General features: G+C 40.5%; 2 protein-coding genes across 2 annotated transcripts; one reads left to right on the forward strand and one right to left on the reverse strand.

Annotated features, from left to right (window-relative positions):
* Positions 1–10: 10 nt before the first annotated feature.
* Positions 11–18,846, forward strand: ift74 (intraflagellar transport 74). Its single transcript, XM_060863014.1, has 20 exons — positions 11–303; positions 487–617; positions 1,326–1,461; positions 1,547–1,595; positions 1,718–1,816; positions 1,907–1,967; positions 2,624–2,683; positions 2,782–2,843; positions 8,648–8,780; positions 8,979–9,047; positions 9,179–9,322; positions 9,430–9,470; positions 9,551–9,630; positions 10,983–11,036; positions 11,148–11,245; positions 11,419–11,545; positions 14,494–14,657; positions 15,909–16,034; positions 16,784–16,844; positions 17,656–18,846. Exons 2-20 carry the CDS (start codon positions 498–500, stop codon positions 17,769–17,771), a joined length of 1,800 nt encoding a protein of 599 aa, XP_060718997.1. The 5' UTR covers positions 11–303; positions 487–497; the 3' UTR covers positions 17,772–18,846.
* Positions 2,565–7,529, reverse strand: LOC132840928 (leucine-rich repeat-containing protein 19-like). The gene is made up of 5 exons (XM_060863016.1): positions 7,419–7,529; positions 6,293–6,372; positions 5,764–6,133; positions 4,843–5,073; positions 2,565–4,160 (listed from the first exon to the last, which is right to left on the reverse strand). Exons 2-5 carry the CDS (start codon positions 6,362–6,364, stop codon positions 3,811–3,813), a joined length of 1,023 nt encoding a protein of 340 aa, XP_060718999.1. The 5' UTR covers positions 6,365–6,372; positions 7,419–7,529; the 3' UTR covers positions 2,565–3,810.
* Positions 18,847–25,351: the final 6,505 nt, after the last annotated feature.

The following is a 25,351-nucleotide window of genomic DNA, read 5'->3' on the forward strand; positions in this document are numbered from 1 at the left end:
CTCGCGATAACTCGGGTTGCTAAGCAACGTCAGAAGAGTCCTCTACTTCTCTAGAAGCAGGAGGATCCGTCGGCTACAAATTACTTCGGTTTATCGTACAACGTCGGTGCACAGGGTTTTATGGTTAAAAGATTATTGTTTTATATCTGTAAATGCGTATAGAAAGGAAAAAAAAAAATCGTCCTTCTAATATAGCAGACCCAGATAGCTCTAAATGCTAGTTAGCTTAGCTGATTAGCTTAGCTGTTTTCTCCTAAGCAGCTAGTTACGTAGCTAACGTTCTGCTAACTGACTACATACTAGGTAGGTCAATTTGAATTATTATTACTATCGTTGTATTAAAACAGACTTTAATAGTTCTAGTAGCCTTGTACTATATTCGTGATGATGGTTTTTTTTTGGACCAATGTATCACCCAATTACTTCAAAAAGGTATTTACAGCCACTAATAATTGAGATTGAGATGTTACTGTGTGCTCCTGACAGATTAAACCATCATGGCAACTCAGAGACCACCATCAGGCAGGCCATTGAGCAGGAGTTCTTTAGTCCCGGGGACTGCAAGACCACCAACTGGTGTCAGACCTCCACAGACAGCGATCAGGGTGGGAACCGGGGTGAGTTGTTCAACAGGATGATCTCAGTTCAGCGGGCAAACATTCAAAGGGTGAACATAAATATTGTGGTGTTTCAATTCATCGAACACGGTCAGTCAGTAGATACTTTGTGTGTCTACCTTCTCATTTAAGATTCCACCCTGATCAAGGGTATTAAAAGGAACTTGTTTAATATCACACTGTGAGACTCACACTGTGAGAACAGAGCATCCAGTTTTAGTGCATCGCAAGAAGACGACATGAATCTAAAGTATAATTCGGTGTAATCTGAACTGTAGTTACCTCTGACCAGACTTTTTACTTGTTTCCCTGTACTGAGAAAAAAAAAAACAGAAATCTTATTCATTATTATTATTATTGCTAAGTCCTTCAGGCAGTTCTGTCAGTCATCATTTAATATGTGTGTGTGTTCATGTGTGTGTCTATAAAATAAATTCTGCTCAAACTAGATAACAGGATGTCTGTTTTATCTTAGGATAAGTCAGACATAAAGTAAAAGACTTTTTTATATAGTTTTTGCACAATCAGGCTCAAATAACTAAAGTGAGGACACAAAACCACAAATTTTTCCCTTTTTGAGTTTATTATTTATATCACAGCACAGTTCAGTACCCAAATCTGATTGGCCAGAAGGTCTACATATATAGATATATATATATTAAAAATCTGCCAGCTCACTTCCAGTTCCATGTGTGTTATATCTTGTAGATGGTGCCAGGTACTGGACGTCCAGGGACCAGGGCTGGACCTATTGCCACCCCGGGTGTGTTATCAGCTCAGATTAAAGTCACTGATCGTCCTGTCACTCAACAGGGTCTCAGTGGAATGAAGACTGGCGGGAAAGGTGCTTCTTCTATTAAATGCAGCATTTAGTGTTGTTTAATTTCTACCTGTATTACAAGCTTTTTGTGGTTAATTTCTTTCTGCAGGACCCCAGAGACAAATCCTGGATAAATCCTACTACCTGGGTTTACTCCGGTGAGCCATTTGTTATCAGTACATTCTAGCTAGAAAGTAGAGAGGGATGTTACATGATGATGATGATGATGATGATGATGATGATGATGTTCAATCCCTCGTGCTCACTCTTTTCCTCGCAGGAGTAAAATAAACGAGCTCACAACAGAGAACAGCAAGCTACAGAAAGAGATTGACGTCTTCAACCAGGAGAACTCGGCTTATCTGTCATATGAAAAAAGGTCACTGGAATTTTATTGCAGTGTTACAGCCTCAAGTTTGATGTATCTTTCTGATGTGTCTTCTCACCCCAAAGCTTTTCACTCTTGCAGAGCCGAAAGCCTGGCTGGAGAAATAAAGGATCTACAGGGACATCTTGCCGACTACAACATGGTACACAACAACACATAACTGCACTAAAGCAATAAATAAACTAACATTAAACAGACACCCTGCGTCTCGATCGGCCGTTTTAAGTGCAAAAAATTTCCAGTGCACTAGACCATTTGCTCTGTAAAAAAAAAATCCCACAATGCACCACAAAAAAACAAAACAAATGCTCACTATGTTCCCCTATCGGGAATGACGTCATATTTTCTGAAGCCTCTCAGCTTCGTGATGGGAAAAAAAAACTCTCAGACAACTTCAAGTTCAAATGTAAGTCATTATTGCTCTGATATGCTTGAATGTCAAGTCAATGTCAAGTCGAGTCTTTTTTTAATATTTGTCAAGCAAGTCTCAAATTTGCGACTTAAGTCTGACTCGAGTCAAGTCATATGACTCGAGTCCCCCATCTCTGGTCAGAAACCTGTGTGATTATGATGTAAACAAATCTTATATATGACATTTAAGCTGTAATATTTGATATGTTCGGGTAGCGAGCGCCAACTAGTGTACACTATATACTGACTCACCACTTAGGGAGCAAGAGAGTCGATTGAGACACAGCCCAAAAAATAAAAAAAATAAGAAAACACACACACACACAGATTAGGAATGATTAGCATTCTGTATTTAAAGTGATTGACTATTGTTTGTGAAACTTTCAGCTGGTTGACAAACTGAACACCAACACAGAAATGGATGAAGTAATGAATGAAATCAGCATGGTAAGCAGCCTTATACGTGTATATATATATATGTTTTTTCTTCAGTTCTTGTGTAGAATTGCAGTGATTTCACATCACATTTCTCTTCACACGTTCAGCTGAAAGTACAGAACGACCGAGAAGCCCAAAGCATAGACGCCATATTCACAGAGAGAAGAGAGTAAGTGCCTCAATTCAGAAACATCTCATAATTCTGTTCTATAAACCGTCCTGTTTCTTCACACTGCGCTGAAATCCTACGGTGTGAATTTTATCCACATGAAAAAACAGGTATTTCATCATTTGTTTAAAAATTTTTTTTTTAATAATTTGGCAACACATACTTTTTATCCATTTATATCATACTGATTATAATAACCGTATTTAATGTATTGGAATGTCATCACATACGTATCTTTAAAAAAATAAGCTGCAGAAATCAAGAAATTATCGGCTGTTACAATCACAAACATTCTCCTTATGGGAAACGTCATCATAATGACGATTATATCATTTATTAGTTATATGTAGTGTCCAGTGAACACATCCCTGTGAATGAGCTTCAACTACCGTCCATGCTGCTCTTATAGATGATTAACGAACACGTTCGAACCAATCAGATTCGAGAATTCAGCAGCATTTTATAAACCCAGATTTCAGCCGTACAGCACGGTTAATGATTAACGTTCACAGCTTGTTAATGGCTGTCTAGCGTCAGCGTGCTATAAAGGAACAGCTTGTACTACGTGTAAGCTGTGTCTATAGACACTTTCTGATACTTACATTTAAACAAACAAATCTTTTTTAATATATATACCAAATTTATGCTGAAACGCAGAGGTTATAGTGTGTAATATATAGAAGAGGGAAGTGTTTTGGCATTCAGGCTGTTTGTGCTGCAAGCATGTAGTCAGAACTAAAAAAAAAGAAATCAATATCAAGTGAGAGAAGTTTTCTTTCAGAACCTGCAATACAAACCGAATACTTCTAGGTGTTTCGTTTGGAAGAATGCATTCGTACGGTTTGTAAAAGAAAGCTACATGTCTTAATGTTCACCTCAGATGGACCTGGTTAAGACCCTGCTTTCTGTTAAACCTTAAACAGTCACATCAGACATCGTCCCTTTTCCTTCAGCAAGGTCGCTCATTTTATATTCCACCCACGTCAGCATGCTCCTTGTAGTACTCAGGCTGAATGTAGCCGTCCTCTATGAAGCCGTCCTCATCCTCGGATGGCCCCGTAAGGCCTTGGTCCAGGTCGTGAGCGCTGGTCTCCGTCTGTTCGGTGTCTAGGCTGAAGTTGGAGTAGCGGCCCGTGTTAAAGATACCGGGATCCTCGGTTTCGTGAAGCCTCTGGTGCCGGTAGTCGAAGAGAATCTTGTACCAGGTTGGCGATTTGACTGCGCACACGATGAACATGGACGTGCAGAGAATGATCACGATCACTCCAGTGAGGAACTTCCAGGAGTTGGTGTTTCCTGACCTGGCATTTTGTTCAGCTTCAGTCAACGTGTGTAAAGCAAGACACATTATGATGTTATTTTTTTTATTTTTTTATGATACTAGTCAATTTTTTGCATTCTTTCTGTGACTGTTAAACTGCACTTCATGCCTTCATGCCATGTCTTGTTATTTTACACAAAGCATCATTGTTCAGCTTTGCTTTTTCCTGCTGTTTGCCTGAACCATTAGAACAGAGCCAATTTTGTTGACCAGCTAAAAGAAAACTTTCTGTTGGAGATACTAAGAAGAATCGCACAGATCTCTGTATCGCAGCTCATTATTTGACTCGCATAACAGACGATTCACGTAAACACTGCACTACGTTAATCATGCTACGATTGCACGCTAATCTGTTATCTTTTGTGTGTAGAAGTAAATTTGGTATCACATGCTTCTTCGTCAGAGGGTTTATTGGTGGATCGAAACCGTAGCTGTAAATGTACAGCTCCGTATTGCGCAAGATATCAAAGGACACTATTTAACCTGTACATTGTTTTGGTATCATCATCGAAATGATGCTAGCTGTATACCTTATGTTTTTTTAATATACTATTTGTATATTACTTCGGTGCTTGTACTTCGGTGCTTTTTCTTTGTTTTTTTTAGCTACAGGATTATTTCATATGCTTGGTGTGTATCAGATATACAAAGACAAAACAAAACACATACAGTACTTACCTTTGCCTGAAATGTTGAGGCTGCTTAATGTGCCCGACTCTTGATGTTGTGAGCTTTGGACTGTAGTAAAGGTTTCTGTGAAAGCTCTGACTGTAGAAGTAGTAGTCGTGGTTTTTGTAGCAGTGACTGTGTTGCGTGTTGCTGGAGGTAGCTGTGTTGGGAATGTTTTGAGCACATCTAGGATTCTTTCTCCAGTCAGGTTTTCTGGAGTGGCGCATGTGACGTTCGGTCCTTAAAATGTTAAACAATTAACAAGTATTATTTACATTTCTTTTTTTGGTAGTCATTTGTAGTGTTATAACCTGGAACTGAAATGCACTTCATTGGGTTTTTATGTGAATCTACACAAAATAACTCATAAAACCGAAGTTAAACGTAGTGATTATTTAAGTATTCATCCCTGATTGCATAAATATTCACTGCTGTGAAATCTTTATACTGTATATAAGCTCCTGTGCATCCGGTGGCCTTCTCATCATTATTAGAATGGAGTTGAATCATCAGTTGTAAGAGAACATGGCTAAACCAATGACATCATGACGATCAAAACTCAGTATCAACTCAGTCTTAAACTTTAAACGTCGCACAAAGCATCAGTAACGGAAGAATATGGATCAACCGAGTAAAAAGGGGAGTTTAGTCAGAGAAGTAAACAAGAGACTAAGGATCATTCTCAGCACCATGCTCCCACCACCATGCTTCACTGTCTTTCTCAGTGAACCGAGTGCTCAGGGTGATGCTATATGTTTGTTTGGTTGTTTTTTTTTTTTTTTTTTAATTATTGTGCAGTATTGTATGTTATTTTGTGTGGATTCTTATCATATAATCCCAGTGACGTCCATTTCAGCTCCTGGTTGTAGCACTACAAAATGCGTCCTAGCATTCCACCAATCCTAATGAATTAATTCGAGTGGATCCTACCTGTGTGTAGTCCCGTTTCATTCATCCACTTCACTAGCGTCAGTAACTCCTGCCTGCAGTTCCACGGATTCAAGCTCAGATCCAGTGTCTTGAGTTTCTTCAAACCTGTGAAAGTCTCATTCCTTATGGTTTGCAGGTTATTCCCGGTTAAATGGAGCGTTTCCAGACTGCCGAGAGCAGAAAAGGCTCCATCAGGCAGCTGCGTTATGAGGTTGTATGAGAGGTCCAGCTCTATCAGATTGGAGTAGTTCCTCAAAGCCTGTATGTCCGAGTCGTTCATCACAATAAGGTTGTGGCGCAGGATTAAATGGGTTATATTTACATTGTAGGTAAGGGGAATGTTTGCCAGTGTCTTATTACTGTCATTGACCTTAAAACAAAAGAAACATAGCGTTGGATTGAGTGTAAGATAAGCGTAGTGAATTAGCTCTGAAGCCAGTTAATATACTGCATCATGCTCGACATTCAGTGTTCACGAGACTCTGAGTTTGTCTTTATACCGGTTCGAAAGCTTCTCCGAATCACTCACCAGGCTTTGAGCTGAAGCTGCCAGTAGAGTCGCCGTCCACAGCACGAGCACCTCTTTCACCATCATGATCATTTAACAACCTGTGAGAACACACCAGAATCACACCATAACAACTACTGTTGTCGTCCACACATCAGTGTATCTCTTCAGACAAAGGCGTTATTATGCATCCACAGAGCTCAGCTGCTTCAGACAGATGACTATGAGAATAATAATCAAACTCACTAAGAACAAGGCCACGAATAGAGGACAAAGGGACGCTTTGTGCACATGGGTTGATCCTGTAGGCGCATACTGGTGCATGCTGTCTTCCCGTGTGCCTCTGCTTATGGGCTTCTTTTTTTTTTTTTAAAGTGTTATCTGCTGTCAACCACAAAGCCACTCGAAAGCAAGCCCAAAGGGGAACAACGTAGACCCGGGCTCTTGGCGGATAAAGATATAAAGATCTCGCAGTATTTTAACCGGTCTTACAAGTCTATGATACAAGGATGGGCTCGTCGTCATCTCGGGCATCTTTTCACACAGATGACGATTTCTTTATGAACTGCGTCTTTTGTTACATCAGTATGCAAATTGGGATATCATTAGTGCATAATTTTATTGCCTTAATGATGATATAATGAAGGTATTAAAGGTTAATTGGTTAGCGGTCACTCGCATCTGAATCTCTTGGAAAGTATTATTTAAAAATTTCCTTCGCAAAAATGTCAAATATATTGTACACTACATTAAAAAGTCTAAGCCATACTAACATATCGCTCCATTTTATTTTTATTTTTAAATATTAAAACTAAGTCATGTCGGCCATATAGTGGGTGTTTGAAACGATCCCAAACCGTGATCCTTTTAAATGCAACACATCACCAGGTGTAGCCTCACATTTTGCCCAAACTTTGACCTTATAATACCTTATAATAGATTCATGAACACTTTTTTATATTCCAACATTTGTATTGCTTTCTTTATTCCATGTGGACAACAGCTTTTTCATTCCCTAGATACTTCTCCTTACAGCTACGTCCCTAAATCTAATCTAATTTATTGAATAAAAACAAACATTTATAATACTTCCAGAATGACATGATTTATGGAAAAAAGCTTTTAAATTTAGCGTTAAGAGACTTACCCTGAAGCCGGTCACGTAACAGGCAGCAGAGACTCTGGAACTTAAGAGTGTTGAAATAGTTCTTCAAGGAACTGAGCTACATAAAGAACCTTTGCTCTGTGTGATAAAAGAAAGAAATTTAGCCTCCTGGCTAAAGATTCACTGTTAAGTGTCAGCCGACTAGATAGAGAGCTCGTTGTAAAAGATTTATGGGAAATGTCTTGGTCGTAATTCCAAGCAATGCTACCTAAATTCTATCATGTGATCTTGAGCTACGTGGTTTTGATATAGAAATGTGTTTTCCCCGATTCTTAAACTTTTACGTGATGTACAGTATGTGTGGCAACCTCGGACAACCCTTGGGAAAATTTTGTACTTTATACTTTATATAGTTCTGAAATGTAAGAACTTTCTGAAATCTGGTTCTTTTGCATGTAAAGTTCAAGCATTTTAAAACATGGTTCGTTATAAAAGTGACCTCAGGAGCATTCTGGACAATAATTAGTTTAAGTTTCTTTGATCTAACTCGATCTAAATATTAAAATGTGAGAAGAAATCACACTTAGTTATCTTTTACGGAGCCTAATTGTATTTTTTTTTTTTTTTTTACTACTACGATTGAATACAAATATTTTCATATTTTCATTTTCAAAAATTTATATTGCATTTATGTTCTCAAAGTGAGTTCTGGACATATCCAGCTCAATATTAATGCCCAGGGATTGGATCAGGATTATTTTCAGGCTACACACACACACACATACACACACACACACACACACACACACACATACACACAGTGATTTTACCGCTGCAACTTTCCAGTCACTGTACTATGAAGTCACCAGTACCTGCTCCTACTAGTGGTTGTCATAGTAACAATGGTTGCCAGTGGCTGGAGCAACTAGCATTGCACCCACTAGTTAAGAAAATCTGGCAGTGTTTATCTGCATCATATCATAGGAGCTGAAGGAGAAGCAGTGTGCGCTCTTTTCCACAGATCACGTGCGCTCTAGTGTAAAAAGTTGAACTTTTCTCGTATATAGTCGTGAACGCTTGCTGTCCTCATGTTGTTAGCTCTCACTGACCATGAACAATCTCCGATTTCTTTGTCACTGTGTCGCTGTATGTGTGAACTCGCTTTCCATAAATTTAACATTGCTGTTTAGAGCCTAGTTATAGCCTCACTTCCTACTAAATCTGGCTTGAAATGCATGAAACCTAAACGGTCCCTTTTCCCTCTGTCTCAGGAAGGAGGACTCGATCCATGCTATAGAGGAAGAGATAGAAAGGGAGAAGCAGGCAGCAGATGACATCGTGAAACAAATGCCTCCAGAGAAACAAGCCAAGTATGCTGAGATGAAAGCCGTCAACAAGGAGCTGCTACAGGTCGGCTTAAAGACATTCAGAACAAATTTCACATCACTGATATTTCGTGGCCAACAGAATAAGTAACAAGCAGCTATATGCAGGAGAACAGTAGCTAATTAGCTTCGGGTGTCACAGAGGAACTGTGAATGTATGAAGTACGAGCTTTATTCTTGTAAATGATTTGAAGTTTATTGCTCTCTATTCCACCACCTACAGGAACTGGCAGCACGGCAGGACGAGCTGGACACACTGATGACCAGAAAGGAAACATTAGAGGCTGTGAGTGGACTCCTCACACCTGACACACACACACACACACACACACACACTTTATTTTTAGACCTGAAACCCAAAAGAATGTTTTCTCTATGTCTCAGTTTCTTTCTTTCTTTCTTTCTTTCTTTCTTTAGGATTTGGAGCACAGTCAGGTGAAGCAGGAGGCCGTGGTGCTATACGAGCGGCTGCACGACCTGGAGCTGCGCCGAGACGCCCTGGAGGCTGAAGAAAAGAACGTGATCTCTCCACAGGAGGAAAGAGAACGTTTGCTGAAACAGGTCAACACATCCCCTGTTCACCCTCATCCTCTCTTTAAAGCCAGTATCACAGATTCACACAGGACTTCGAATTCACACAACAGATTTACGTCCACTTTCCCTTTCAGGTGAAAGAAGATAATCAGGAAATCGCCAGCATGGAGCGGCAGTAAGTAAGCTTATTTTTGACATGATCATCGACGGAACATTAAATGGGCCGAACTGAAAACGTTCCTCGTGTTTACTCAGACTGACTGAAACGCGGGAGAAAATCAACCGGCTCGCGGAAGAGTTGCGACAGCTTGACATGGACATGGAGGACCATCAAGGTATGGTACAACCACATCATCTCCTACAGACAAACATCTCACCTGACTACTGTGTGAGATATTACAGAATCAGATCTGAGTCGTCTGTGATCGTGTGTATAGAGAACAGCGCCCTCTCATGTTCAAAGTGCCTCATAAGATCACATCTGTAATTCGGATCAACAATTCTGAACATGTTCCGTGCAATAATTCTATATATTAATTACCAATAAACACACAATGTAATTTTGAATCGTTTTACAATCGATTCATTTTTTATAACTCCAGCTGGAACTAGAAATCAAATCACTTCACAATGAACACATTTTAAAAACATGGAAATCGGTACTAAATAAACAGCTTTATGGATGTATTTTTTGATCATTGAGGTTAATAAACTGCCTATAATTATATAAAGGGGTCACAGACTTTCTTTACGAAGCCCATTATCAAAAGATATGATCTTATACACTTGAAACAACCTTTAAAATTATTCATTAAGATGTGATGGAGGGATGTTCATTTTGATCTTGTTGACAAAGCCCGGTGTTAAGAATCTTCCTTTTTACTATCATATAGAGAAATAGCGAATATCTAAAGTCTAGGTATCGGACCCTCTGAGTGAAGCGTCTGAACATCGAGGCTCTCGACTGTCTCTAACAGGCAGCACACAGAAAAATGATCTGTCCAGAAGTGCAGACACTTATGTCTCCAACACAGTTCATGATATACAGAATTTCTGGGAAAGCCCCCGGGACAGATATTGTGAAGGTTTCAGTGTGTAAGTACTCAGCAATTAGCCTTTGTTTTCTCTAGAGACTGTTTGCCCTGAGCGGACCTAAATCCTTAAGTGCTTTTGGGCGGTTTCCAAAAACTTCATGCATCACTCCTGGATAGTGTCTAGACTACTGTAGAGAAGATACAGTGACACAGAAGAGATGGAGATGTGTGTGTGTGTGTGTGTGAGAGAGAGAGAGCAGTCAGACCCCATCTGCCCATTGTAGAGAGGAAGTGGACGCAGCAGATTCATTGTACAGCTCGATCTAAAATACACAGCCACAAAGCATACTTACGCACAGCATGTCGCCCTGTTATGTTGGTTTACGTCGAGCCGTCTAGCTGTTTTTCCTTATTGTTTCCTCTCCTTTCTTTTTCCCCATTGTGTGTGCGTGTGTGTCGTTTTTCCTTCTCTCTTTCTCGCTGTGTTCATTTCAAGATGGTAAGATTATTTCCATATGTCCCTGTATGTGTTAGTTTCAGTATTTACAGTGTAATTACTATTATGAGTATGAGTCTTGTGCCAAAGTTTATTAGCTAACAATTTGTTGTTGTTGTTTTTTTTTTTATTATACAAACCTTTGCTTTATTAACAGGTGAACGAACCCAAAAGTATAAAGAGTTGCAGAAAAAAGAAGAGGAAATCGACGGTGAGTGGAGCGTAAACTTCCTGCTTTTGCTTGAAGTGTAATAACATGTGAGTGGCTGCTGGGGTAATTTTTCTGTTTTTATTTATTTATTATTTGTGTATGTTTTCACAGCTTACCTGGAGGCGTTCGACGCAAACCGAGCTCAGGAGATGGAGCACATTAAGGAGTCCCAGGCCAGCATCGTGGCTCTGCTGGAGCAGTCTAGCAGGGTAGAAAACTGCAGCATGTACAGCTTTAATCTCTGATGCTTACCTGTGAAACCTACCAGCTTGTAGTGTAGAAGCTGTTTTTAATCCATTATATGTAGACCCGTTGTTTGGCTTTGGTGTCGGTGAGGTCAGGGTGAGGTCAGGGTGATAAAAGCCTTCTGTTTTTCTTTCAGATGATGAATCGTATGAATCAGCTGTCGGCCATCAGTCCCCATGAGCTCAAGTCCATGCAGGAGGACCTCAGCTTTAAAGAGACTGAGATGCAGAAATCTCAGAGTACAGCCAAGGGACTGTCTTCTGGTCAGACACACACACACACACACACATTATACACACACCATACATATTAGGCATTATAGGGTAAAACCGGTACTCCAGTTTATTTCTCCATTGCAAAGCATTGTAGGATGATCCGCAGTGAGTGAATGGTGTGTAAGCGTGTGCCATTTTGCCCGGTGATGATTTGGCACTTCATCCAGGTTGTCCCTCACCACGTAGGATAGACGTGCAACAGAAATGGATGGATGGATGGATGGATGGATGGATGGATGCTCTCACTCCCCCACGCTCTCCCTTAAATGCATCTCCTTCCTATTGCACATTATTTCCCAGCTATTTGCAATTTTTTAAATTAAATCAAGTTTCTACATAGCTACATGTTGTGGTACATTGTGGTGCGTTCTTTCACAACATAATAGATCTCCGTTGCAACTGCAGATGACCTGTAATAATAAAGGAATAAAGGAACGGCCACACATGTGCTCGTCCCCAGAGGAAGCTAACTCAAACCGAATCAAGGTGACCAATCGGTCAGTTACACTGCTCATGTCCACTCCCCAGTTCCACATCCTTCTCCTTTACTCCCTGCTATGTGTGTCTAAATAGTGGCTGAAGCGCAGCCAAGAGGCTTTCCTTCCTTTGTGTATAAGACACCTTGGAGCTGCCGTATCCCTCCCACTCCTCAGTATCGTCTTATCTCCACAGCGCTGCCCCATTTCCTTCACCGCGCTCTATTCTCAGGACCACCAGGCATTGTTCCTCCACACCCTGTTTGTTTATCTTCTAGCAGTGCACTTTCATAGCCGCTGAAAAGCAGCGCAGGGGAATGCCTCGCAGCTTGGCTTTAACGGAAGAGGCTGCAGGAGACCAGAAGAAAGCCGGCGGGGATTAATTTGTCATGCTGTTGCACATAATTTCATTCATTAGCAAAGTCAACGTTTCGGGATGATCTATTTCTTTAAATAAATGGTTTGGTGGAAAAATGTCTTTACACGTGTACAGTATATGAACACATGTCTAGCTTCAAAAACATAGTTAAATATCGCAATAAAGTATTTTTAAGAAAACAAAGACGACCGCTTTCGTAACCTTGCAGCGTACGAAGGAGTTCATGAAGGTCCGGTTCCCTGAAATTCTTTACAAATAGTTTGTGAAGTTTTGCATAAACACCACCATGACTCATTAGTCATATAGACAGAGTTACAGCGGGTAAAATAAGAATTGAACACGTCACCATTTTTCTCAGTAAATTTCATTTCTAAAGGTGCTATTGACATGAAATTTTCACCAGATGTTGGTAACAAGCCATACAATCCACACATGCAAGAAATCGAACCATAGATGTCCGTAAATTAAGTTATGTTTAATAATGTTGTCACATGTCTATGTGAGGCTTTGGAAAGTGTTTGTATTGCAGGAAAAAAGGTGGACGTGCAGAGGTAAAGATGCAGAACAAACACGTGAATAGCAGAATTAATTAGCAAAATCCCTGTTTAAAATATCCATTACAAAATAATCTGTGTAAATTGTGTGTGTGTGTGTGTGTGTGTGTGAGAGAGAGAGAGAGAGAGAGAGAGAGAGAGAGAGAAGGCGATTAGCTCGGGTTGTAAGTAAAAGAAACCCCTAAGAGGAGGAAGCAGCAGAGAATGCTCAGAAATGCTGACAGGGCATTTTGATTACACCGTACATACTACACACATACACACATGCCCCACTCTCTCCAAACACAGAAGCGGGACTGTTGCCTATCAGGAGGAACTGGCCCTTTTCCCCTTCCTGTCTCCCCAAACCCACAAGAGCTGTGCAAACTGAAGAACCAGCCACTAGAGAGCATTTCCAGTGGGAAAAAGTCAACAGATAGTGATTGTGCTTTGCTTCCATGTTGTATAACCGAGCTTTTACACAGCAAAGCACAGGGTCCTCGATTTGCTTAGCTCTGTGTAACTGTCCTTGCACTCTTAACACACACACACACACACACACACACACACACACACACACACACACACACACACCCATATGCCTAGTGTCCTTTTACCTGATATCAGAAAGCCTTAGTGCTTGTGATGAGCACAATCAGCACAAATGCTCTTTAGGAAAAAAAAAAAAAGCGACTCGGGATAATCCAAGTTTTCAAACAGAAATATTCTGAGATTCAAAGTTCAAACTGAGGCTGAGGTGAAAGGTCACATCTGTGATTTAGCAGCAATGGAACATCATACCATATTTTTGTTGTTGTTGCTTTTCTATGGTGTAAATGATCTATCATGACAGAGTGCTAGTAGAACGATTGTGCCACCATGGAAAAAAAATAAACAGTAGAAAAGTATAAAATGAAAACTTTGTATACAGAAATGCATTTTAACAACCAGCAAAGTACTTCTCTCTGTTAGGAACCATTTTGTTCTCATTTTTAAAAATTAATTAAAATTTTTATTTATACTTTTTAATTTTACTTTTGCTTTTTCCTTTTTTGTTTTTAGTTTTTCCTTTTAGTTTTTCCTTTTGCTTTTTAGTTTTTAGTTTTTACTTTTGCTTTTTAGTTTTTACTTTTACTTTTGCTTTTTAGTTTTTACTTTTACTTTTTATTTTTACTTTTAGTTTTTACTTTTAGTTTTTACTTTTGCTTTTTAGTTTTTACTTTTGCTTTTTAGTTTTTACTTTTACTTTTTACTTTTACTTTTACTTTTAAAGTGTAAAATCATGATGTAAAAACATTTAAATCTAGATAAAAAACCGCTGCATGTCTGTGGTATAATAATACATGCAATCTTAGGAAAATAATCTGTAAAAGTAGCTCTTTGTTGATTCATTTTCTACAACAGTACACTCCCAAATGTCATTCCTTATAAATAATATTAAATAATAATAGAAAATGTTCTATATTATATCAAATATTGATATACAGCACACATGAGATTAGATTACTGTATTAAGATTGTTGTGTGTATGTGTGTGTGTGTGTTCAGAGTGTGAGCGTCTGCAGCAGGACCTGCTGAATGTAGAACGTCTGGAAGGGAAAGTGCAGGCAGAGATGAACTCTCTGAAAGAAAAGATCCAGGAGATGAGTGAAGGACTGAAGATGTACAGGGATCTGGACGCCCTGAAGGCCTCCGGAGATCAGAAGATGAAGGTAGCTGACTCATGTGTAACAACAGTCATTTGTTTTGCCTTTACGCTTAAAATCATAATCCACCCAAAATAGTTTCTCCGTAACGACGTGAGATAAGCGTCTCTCTCCTCATAAATCGAGTCTTCTCAGGAAGAATATGTATATAATTATGTCTTTTCCTCCGGTTAGCAGGCCGTGTTCAGTGACACACACGTTTCCTCTGATAGTAATACAAGCTCTCTGTAGCATAAACACAGATATCAGCTGCTCAAGCTTTTCTGTAGGACCTGGTGCACTTAACTCACAAGGGCATTTTGCCTGAAACAGGATGCACATTTTTTTCCCCTGAAACGTCTCCCATTAGGCGTTCACGATTCTTCCTCTGCGGAAAGCGCATAGTAGCTCAAGGGTCACGCGTACACGGAGCGTCACAGAGTCAAATAACCTGAGTCAGTTTTAAAAAACAGCCAAATTATGAACGAATACCTCTTCTGATATAGATACAGTTTGACAAGTCACATTTCCAACAGGCTGATTTAGGAAATCGAAGTCAGATTTAATTACTGACGTGTTTCTGTTACGTTCAGCGTATAGGTTTCTAAAACAACAGGATATTTTCACGGATCTGGCAAAATAAAATTAAAAGCTCTGCCATAGCTTAACATTGCTGGGAATCGCGCATTTCAAATAAGCAGATACATGATGTCATTTCCAGTAAGAGAACATAGTGAGCATCGATGTTTTTTACATCGTACCAGTGTACCAGTGTACAGGAAATCGATTTTGGATTGAGACGCAGCCCTGTGTCACATCTTACAGCCTTTAACATAAAATTCCCAGATTCTGAAGTCCCTGTGAACGAGTCCATGCGTCGATATAGACATCAGAACATATTAGAACTAACATAAATGTAAAATATATAAATATAAATCCATACGTGACTGAGCGGCTGCACCTTCTGACCAATCAAATCAAATAAAAACTTATTTGTCACATACACATGTCGTGACACGTGGCCTAATGGTTAGAGAGTCTGACTCTTGAGCAAGGTACCGAACCCCCCAACTGCTCCCTGGCCGCCGCAGCATAAATGGCTGCCCACTGCTCCGGGTGTGTGTGTTCACGATGTGTGTGTGTGTTCACTGCTGTGTGTGTGCACTTTGGATGGGTTAAACGCAGAGAACAAATTCTGAGTCTGGGTCACCGTATGTCACTTCACTCAATCAGATTTGAGAATGAAGAAATCCTGGACACTTATGTTTATGTTTTCAGATGTTGCAGGAAGAACGAGTCTCTCTAATGGAGAGGAGAGATGCCTTTAAGAAGATTAATCAAACGATGAATCAGGAATACGAGGCTCTTGCAGCACAGCTGCAGGAGAACGAGACTCACACACAGGTCAGACACACACACACTTTAACATGCAGCATCCTTACAGTTTTAATTAACAGTTTTAATTTTGCATGTATTTCTCCCTAATCTCACTATATTGTTAAAGCAGTTCCTTTACTGTACGATTTTTTTATTTTTTTTGTGTTAACACCCAGCAAGCAACTTTATTGTGTCCCACCACCGCATTATTTCTGGGTGGAGTATCGTTTCCTGATGCATGTCCTCTTATATAGGCTAAAGGTCCAGGCTCCCAGTCTTCACAACAGTCTTGGCAACACACCTCTGTGGCTATCTATAGAGGAAACGGTTCTGTCCAGCCAGCACATTTACGCTGTTGTTGTGCTGAGAGAGCGGGCGACGATCATGTCCTTAGATACTCCAAGCGTACCCATACATGTATTGTGCTTGGATGAGCTGGCACATTTCCCATGCCCACTTAATCTTTATGAAATGCTTTTGTTATGATAAGAACCTTTTAGGGAGAGTCGCCACAGTGCTATTGCTCCTGGAAGCTCATCGGAAAATCCGAGTTAGCATTAAACACATGAAGGGAAAGAGTTAATGTAAGAATCTAGCGCGTATGGCACATACGACTGGTTTACTGTGGGGAAAGTTGGATATTCAAAGAATCATATGATGAGTGACATTAAAAAAAAAAAAAAAAAATCTTTTACAATTTGCTTTTAACTCCATTGATGATCTATAAATGACTAAATGACATTGATGACTATAAATGTCTCTCGTTTGTCCTGCAGCTGACAAATCTGGAAAGGAAGTGGCAACACCTTGAACAGAACAACTTCGTTATGAAAGAGTGTATCCTTAAACGTCATTCATTTAGCATCCACGCTAAGAACGATCCCGACATCAGACTTGGTTTATCTTTAAGAGCTTTCTCCTGGTCAAGGTTGCGTTGGATTTGGCATCAGGCAGGAATTTACTCTGAATAATACACCAGGTCGTTGTTACGCACGCACACATTAACACATAGGTGCAGTTTAGCATCACCAGTACGTCTAAGGGTGTACGCCGTACGGCAAAAAGTTTGTGGACACAACACATGACCATCACAGATGGGGTTTCAGTCCCTTTGCTGGTATTATCACCTTTTATTTTCTGGAAACACTGGACTAGATTTTTCCACCGCATTTGCTGAATTTGGGGACGAATTCCATATGAATGTGATGGTCAGACGTATCTACAGACTTTTGGCCGTGTGTGTATGTCTGGGAGGTGGGAGGAAACCAGAGAACCCAGAAGAAGCCTTACTCTTATATTGATCCCAAACGGTCTGCACACAGTTCATTTATATATCCAGTCTTAGCCTCAACACTTTATCCACAAATACCTGCAAATGCAGTCCTGTAACCATGACAACTCTGCTTCTGTAAAGCCCTGAATCTTTTCATTTCTTAGGATTCATTCGTTCTTATTTTCAAAGTTCTTTATTACAATTTACTGCAATTTGCTTTATGCTAATTCTTTTAGAAATATGGGTTCTCTGTGGATATGGTGGGAATTTTATTTTATTATTTTTTTTATTTATTTATTTATTTTTTGCTGTTTGACCACAACAGGTGGTTTCAGTTAGCAGCGTACAATCTTTCTTTAACTCCCCAACCACCAGTCATCGCCTCTAAAGGCATGGAGAGCGATTACCGGCCCGTGAAGAAGAATGTCACCAAGCAGCTGTCGGAATACAATAAGATCATCATGGATGCTTTGCAGGGCACCAAAAACTGAGCGACACTTCCTGCCTCCCTCGGCCACCTCTACGGCTCTGCGACTTCATCACTGACTCACTTCCCCTGCAGGACTTCTCTCCTACTCAACATTCCAAAGGCATGGCGCACGTGCCGTAGAGATTAGAGACCGTCCCACGGGTGAAAAAAACACACTCTATCTTTCTCTGATTTATCCTTGACAGCCCTTTGATGGCAAATACATGGACACAGAGCGGCATAGAGAAGAGTTAAGAGTAGGAAACTAAATCAACTATATGGATCTTTATACTGGAATATTATTTTATTAATAATTAGAAATAAATACTTTGATTGGAAAACTTTGAGGATGTAAATTTCAAATAAAACTCTAAATCTCTAAATTGCGCCATAGTAAATTATACACTCAATTCAATCTGAGTACTTTAACATGCATCAGAGTCTCGTTTGAAATTTTGGGACGGTGGAATTTTACTTTTTTTCCGTAAAGTACGATGCATTCCGAATGAAGCTTTATTTCCTTGATTGCTGCAACATGCTGTGTTATGAATCAATGTTCTGTTTAGTCTGTGAATGATGTTTTAGGAAACAATGGCACGATGTGTCATTTCCAGATTTTGGCGAGTCTCAGGCATCGGGGCAGTAAGGGGTTAATGGCAGACAGGAAGAGCGCTGGCTGATAACACTATTGTTTTAATGTTATTGGTTTCCGCTTTGCTTTATCAGAGAAGGGGGTTGCCCAGTGTTCTCCTCAAATTCATGGCTCTCTCATCCTCTCACCCACCCAGTCGTCTGCCTCGTGTGTGCACACTCAGAGCCTCTGTCCTCTCTCATAAACACCTCCTGTGTGTGTGTGTGTGTGTGTGTGTGTGTGTGTGTGTGTGTGTGTGTGTGTGTGTGTGTGTGTGTGTGTGTGTTTTCCCCCTCAGAAACATGATCTTCATCCTTTCCCCCATTACACAAGCCCCTCACATGGATTGCAGCCAGGGGTGTAAGAGACACAGTGGCAGTAGGGCTGGTGCTAGAGGTCAGGTGCAAGAGCTCTCAAGCCAGTGTTTATATACAGTTGAGGCCAAAATTATTAGCCCCCTTATGAAATTAGACAAAACTCTTGATTTCTCCATGGAAATGACCATTAACAACAAGTGTTTTATAGTGTGTTTGTTTCCAAAATAACAAAGACAAAATCTCCACTAAGTTTGATTAGGATATTTAATTGAAATAGTGAGTTGAAACAAGAAAGGGCAAAAATGAAACGTCCAAAATTATTAGCCCCCGGTCATTAATAGTCAATAGTGAACCCTTTCTGAGCCACAACTGACAACAACCTCTTAGAGTAGTTCTTTACTAGGTTGGCACAGGTTTCCTGAGGGATTTTAGCCCATTCTTCCATTGCAAATTGCTCCAGCTGGTCCAAATTACGTGGTTTCCGAGCATGGACATTCACTTTGAGCACTCGCCACAGATTCTCAATAGGATTGAGGTCTGGGCTCTGTGCGGGCCACTCCAGGACCTTTGTTTTGGTATCCTTCAGGAACTGTTGGACCAATTTCGATGTATGCTTTGGGTCATTGTCTTGTTGGAAGACCCAGCGACGACCTAAGGCTAGACTACGAGCAGATTTCTGCATATTATCCCTCAAAATGTCAACATAATTTTCTTTTTTCATGATGCCATGCACCCGAACAAGGCTCCCTGTGCCTGAAGCTGCAAAACAGCCCCACAGCATGATGCTCCCACCACCATGTTTAACTGTGGGAACTGTGTTCTTAGGGTTGAAGGCCTCACCCTTTCTTCGCCAAACATAAGCAACATCCATGTGCCCAAACAGTTCCAGTTTAGTCTCATCAGACCAAAGCACAGACTCCCAAAACTCATCTTTACCTTTCAAATGTTCACGGGCAAACCTCAGTCTAGCTGTGATGTGCCGCTGTTTGAGTAAAGGGGTTCTTCTGGGACGATGGCCCTGAAGCCCACCACGATGAAGAGCCCTCACAACTGTGTTCCTTGAAACATCAACTCCAGAAGAGGCCAGGTCAGCAACAATCATCTTGGCAGATGTCTGGGGCATCTTGCTGATATCTCTGACTATTTTCCTCTCCAGGGTTCTTGAAATCTTGCGCTTACGACCACGCCCAGGTTTGTTTCTTACAGAATTTGTCTCCTTGTACTTGGCAATGATGCAACGTACGGCGGTTCTAGACACTGTGAAAAGCTTGGAAATGGCAGTATAGCCTTCCCCCTTATCATGAGCCTCCACTATCTTCTTTCTGAGCTCAAGACTGATTTCCTTTGTCTTTGGCATGGTGAGTAAAAGTAGTCTCTCCCAATAATGTGTTCAAGTGCCCTGTTCCTTGGAGTCCTTTAATGCTGATTGAATGCCCAGGTGTTGTTAGGAAGCCAATTGACTGCACAGGTGTGGTTTGAAAGCTGATTGATTAATTAGGTGTGTTTTGAAAGCTGATTGATTAATTGGGTGTGTTTTGAAAGCAAATATTCACAAGGGGCTAATATTTTTGACCACCCCATTTTCACTATATTTGATTATAAAGCAAGCCTAAAAATGTATTTTATATTCCAAAATGTACCAAAAGCTACTAAATAGCACTGGCGAATGTTTGATTATATCAAGTTTTATCAATGCTGCAAACATTGGAAAGATCTTTAGGAAAATGTTCCAAAATTCCTGGGGGGCTAATAATTTTGGCCTCAACTGTATATTTTATATATATTGCCCCTGTTGCTTTTTTCACCCCAAAAATACCAAAAAAGCTATAACCGTACTTCATTCTGAATTTGAACATCAGTCCAGAATCTAAAATCTGAGTCAAGTCATTGCTACCAGGATGATAACTGAATTCATGACCCTGAGGTGAAGCCCTTAACCACTGGGTGTGAGACAGACAGACAGACAGACAGACAGACAGACAGACAGACAGACAGACAGACAGACAGACAGACAGACAGACAGACAGACAGACAGACAGACAGACAGACAGACAGACAGACAGACAGACAGACAGACAGACAGACAGACAGACAGACAGACAGACAGACAGACAGACAATAAGCTTATATATAAAAGAAAGAGGAAAGGAGGGAGAGAGGAAGAGAGTACATAGACTTATATTTGGAAGAAGGAGTGAAAGATACGGAATACGGAATGGGGTAGAAAGAGGAAAAAAGAAAGATGGTGTGAGAGGGTGAGAGAGAGAGAGAGAGAGATCGAGAGAAAGTATATATGTCTATAATGTCTCACATCATCTGTATTGTCTTGTATAGTCTGCTTTATTCTGTCTTGTATAGTCCAAGCTAAATGTATAATATAATGTTGTTTATGTCTGTACTTTTGAGAGTCACAATCAGCTGAGAGAGAGAGCGAGAGAGAGCGAGAGAGAGAGAGTGAGAGAGAGAGCAAGAGAGAGAGAGAGCAAGAGAGAGAGAGAGCAAGAGAGAGAGAGAGCAACATAAGCCACACACTTACTCTTTATAAGAGTTCTTTACTCTTTATACACTCTTTATAGCATTATATCTTATGATTGGTAATTCGGTGGAAAAAGCTACTTTTAAGTTGTCTGGGACGGGAATCTGGAGGGTCTTTGGTCATCTGTAAGAGAGCAACTGCTGCAAAACTCTGTCAATCAAACTTTACCCAACTCTTTGACCTCACGTCCCTCAGGGAAAATCACACAGCAACGACCCTTCAGCTCCAATCACCATCCTTCACTACCCTTTTAGAAGCAGCTTTGACTCATAGTGACTTTTGGGAAGACAGAAGAAATAATAAACATTTTCATGTTTATTGTTAAACATGAAAGTTGAGTTTTTTTTTTGGAACCTTTTGGATATTTTGTTCTCAGGGAGGTTACGACACACACATACATACACGCTCTGTCTGTAGCTAGCTTCTCTACTGAAATGTATTGTAATTGGCTCTAATGTGTATTCCAGTCTATAATGAAACCATACACACACACACACACACACACACACACACACATAAATATCGTATTAGAACCGCCAAAAGCATGTCAAGTTTTAATGCCCTCCAGGTAACACTTGTACACACTGGCTTTGTCCCAGGCAGCTGTGTAGCTTAAGTAGGGCGTGAAGGAGGAAAAACTGGGATACACACACACACACACACACACTCACACACACAGACAGACAGAATTACAGTGAATATATGTCAGTAAATATACACTACTCTGTCACTAGTGTGGAATCCTTTACAACATCCTTTACTTAGTTTCATGTACAAAATGCATGTAAAAATTCAGCATATTTATTCTCCATTTGGAACACAGCCGTAACACAGCCACCTCCTGTTTGATGGTGATTTTCTACATCGTGGTGTTTAATGCTTGTCCTTCATTCTTTTATTTTTAAAAAAAAAACAAAAAAAAAAAAAACAGTGTACATGATGAGATCTAATAAACAAACCGCTCTGATAGTGAAGGTTTAGCTGTACGTTCTTTAGCTCTGCTTCTGGCTCAGAGCCCTGGCTGGGTGTGATGGAGGCAGCAGAGAGGAACTCCACCCTGTTCAATGCTGAGTGACTTACTGTTCCCTCCACACCATCAGCCATTAAGAGAGGGCCTTGACCTCCGTTCCGCCCTGAGGAGGCTCTCCTCATCACATTTTCTTTTCATGCTCTCTCTGACTCCACCCCGGTATTTCCCTAGTGTTCTCATCCCTGTTTATTGATACTTCCAAATCAATTGTGGGGGTGCCAATAATTCTGAAACCAAAAAATAATGTCTGAGCTTAAAATATGACTTTGTGGTTGTGGTATTCAATATAGATCCTTATTTCCTTTTGGTTATTTCCCAATATTTTTGTTGTGTGTCTAAAATATGCAGCTTTTCATCAGTGTAGCATCATTTACAGATTCACCGTCACCACTAAAATGGAAACATGTATGAGAAAAGTTGCTTTAATAACTGCAATTATTTCACTAACATCTCTCTCTCTCTCTCTCTCTCTCTCTCTCTCTCTCTCTCTCTCTCTCTCTCTCTCCCGATCTCCTTTCCTTTTCTCCTTCTCACATAAATAAGCTTATATTCTCCCTCAATCTCTCCCTCTCTCCCTCCCCTCACTCTCACACACTCTCTCACAGTATCTCTCTTTCCTATATATTCTCTCTCTCTCTCTCTCTCTCTCTCTCTCACACACACACACACACAGAAAGGAAGAAACACAGACCGCTGTCTAAACACCAGTTCCTTAAACCTGTTCCGCTCACAAGTCAAAGGTCCATGAGAATATTTTTCCAACCGTGCTGAGAGAAGCCTGTGGCTGATGATGAATGTAAATACATCCTAATGTTTCTCACTGCACTCTCACTGCACTCCTAACAATGCAAATTCAATCACCGCTTCACATAAACACAACATATTTTAGCTCATCTAAATTTGGGGATTGCTCGGATTCGTCTGAAGTTTCCAGACATTTCAGTTTTAGTTCTGTTTCTGCAGGGATGCCCAGCGTCAGAGGAGTTTAACACACGCTTGGAGGTCAGTGAAGCTTTAATGCTCTCTGACTTCAAATCAGGAATAACATACAGTACAATGCTGTGTGCAAACATTTGCACGTTTTTACATACACAAATCACTCAAGGTCTCAGTAAACAGCAGAAGTGCTCTTGAGCTGAATTTTTCACACACCACCAATCAAATCATCGCTGCTCGGATGCTAATCTTTATCCAGCATGTACGGTATCTTCTAGCCTCCTGAAACGACCTTCTTAATATATTCATACGGGAAAGATTCTGCACACCTGTGCTCGCTATGAAGTGTGAATAATGTTCACTGGGATTCGGAAAGCACACTTGTGTTATATATTTCTCTCACTCTCTCATTTTCTACCGCTTATCCGAACTACCTCGGGGAGCCTGTGCCTATCTCAGGCGTCATTGGGCATCAAGGCCGGATACACCCTGGACGGAGTGCCAACCCATCGCAGGGCACACACACACACACTCTCATTCACTCACACAATCACACACTATGGACAATTTTCCAGAGATGGCAATCAACCAACCATGCATGTCTTTGGACCGGGGGAGGAAACCGGAGTACCCGGAGGAAACCCATGAGGCACGGGGAGAACATGCAAACTCCACACACACAAGGCGGAGGCTGGAATCGAACCCCCAACCCTGGAGGTGTGAGGAGAACGTGCTAACCACTAAGCCACTGTGCCCCCCCTTACATATATTTCTGATAAAAAATAAAAAAGTTATGTTTCTATCACACTGTCATCGATAAAACGGACAAAATGATGTCTCTGCAATAGAAATAGTGGTCATCTTGAAAACCTCTCAAGCGGTCATCTTGAAAACCTCTCAGCTTCAAGACGTAATAGAAAGTCACAGCCTCCTGATTGTATATGAATCACCTCATATATACCTCAAACACACAGCTTGGCTTAAAAATAAATAGCTTAATAACACAATAAATCTAAAACCAAATCACATATAATGTCCAATTCTGCTTTCAAATGTTGGGCTACTGGTGGCTTCGAGATGGCCACCTGAACTTCTTTATAGTCTCCATTTATAAATCCTTTTGTCTGTTTTTAAACAGTGTCAGAATCCACGCCAGTAAGCGTGAGACAGTACAGTACGTTGTGCAATTTATTTGTTTATATTTACGTCATAGAAGTTTCTTGAAACATAAATAATCTCTTACATGATAGTAGCTACGTACAAACAGTCATTCCCTGATATCAGCCTTTAGGTTCTATTCATTTTCTACCGCTTATCCAAACTACCTCGGGTCACGAGGTAGGCGTCATTGGGCATCAAGGCAGGATACACCCTGGACGGAGTGCCAACCCATCGCAGGGCACACACACACACACACACACAATCACACACTAGGGACAATTTTCCAGAGATGCCAATCAACCTACCATGCATGTCTTTGGACCGGGGGAGGAAACCGGAGTACCCGGAGGAAACCCCCGAGGCACGGGGAGAACATGCAAACTCCACACACACAAGGTGGAGGCGGGAATCGAACCCCGACCCTGGAGGTGTGAGGCGAACGTGCTAACCACTAAGCCACCGTGCCCCCACCTTTAGGTTCTATATACAGTAAAACCTTATATAATTACTACCTTCACCTAGTGCTAATTCCACTCCTGCTACAGGAGGCATGCTAAATAAACACATACTTAAAGAAAACCATATCAGCTACACACACCTTTCCATTTATAAGGTACAGTACATCCAGCAAACAAATCCAGGTGTAAACTGTTACTATAGAATCTATTTACAACTATTAAAGTTCACTCTCGTTCACTCATTTTCTACCGCTTATCCGAACTACCTCGGGTCATGGGGAGCCTGTGCCTATCTCAGGCGTCATCGGGCATCGAGGCAGGATACACCCTGGACGGAGTTATTAAAGTTCATTAATAATAAAATAAAAAAATAAATCAAAGAACAATAGAAATAACAAGAAATAAGAAAAAATAACAGATTGTGATGTGTAATATGTTATGTGTTACACTATATATTTGTCAAGAACTGAATTTCTTTCAAGAAAATCTGAATTTACATTTTCGTCTTGCTAACCAACCAGATACATAAAGTC

The sequence above is a fragment of the Tachysurus vachellii genome, chromosome 26 (genome assembly GCF_030014155.1).
Source record: "Tachysurus vachellii isolate PV-2020 chromosome 26, HZAU_Pvac_v1, whole genome shotgun sequence".
Classification (NCBI taxonomy): Eukaryota; Metazoa; Chordata; class Actinopteri; order Siluriformes; family Bagridae; genus Tachysurus; species Tachysurus vachellii.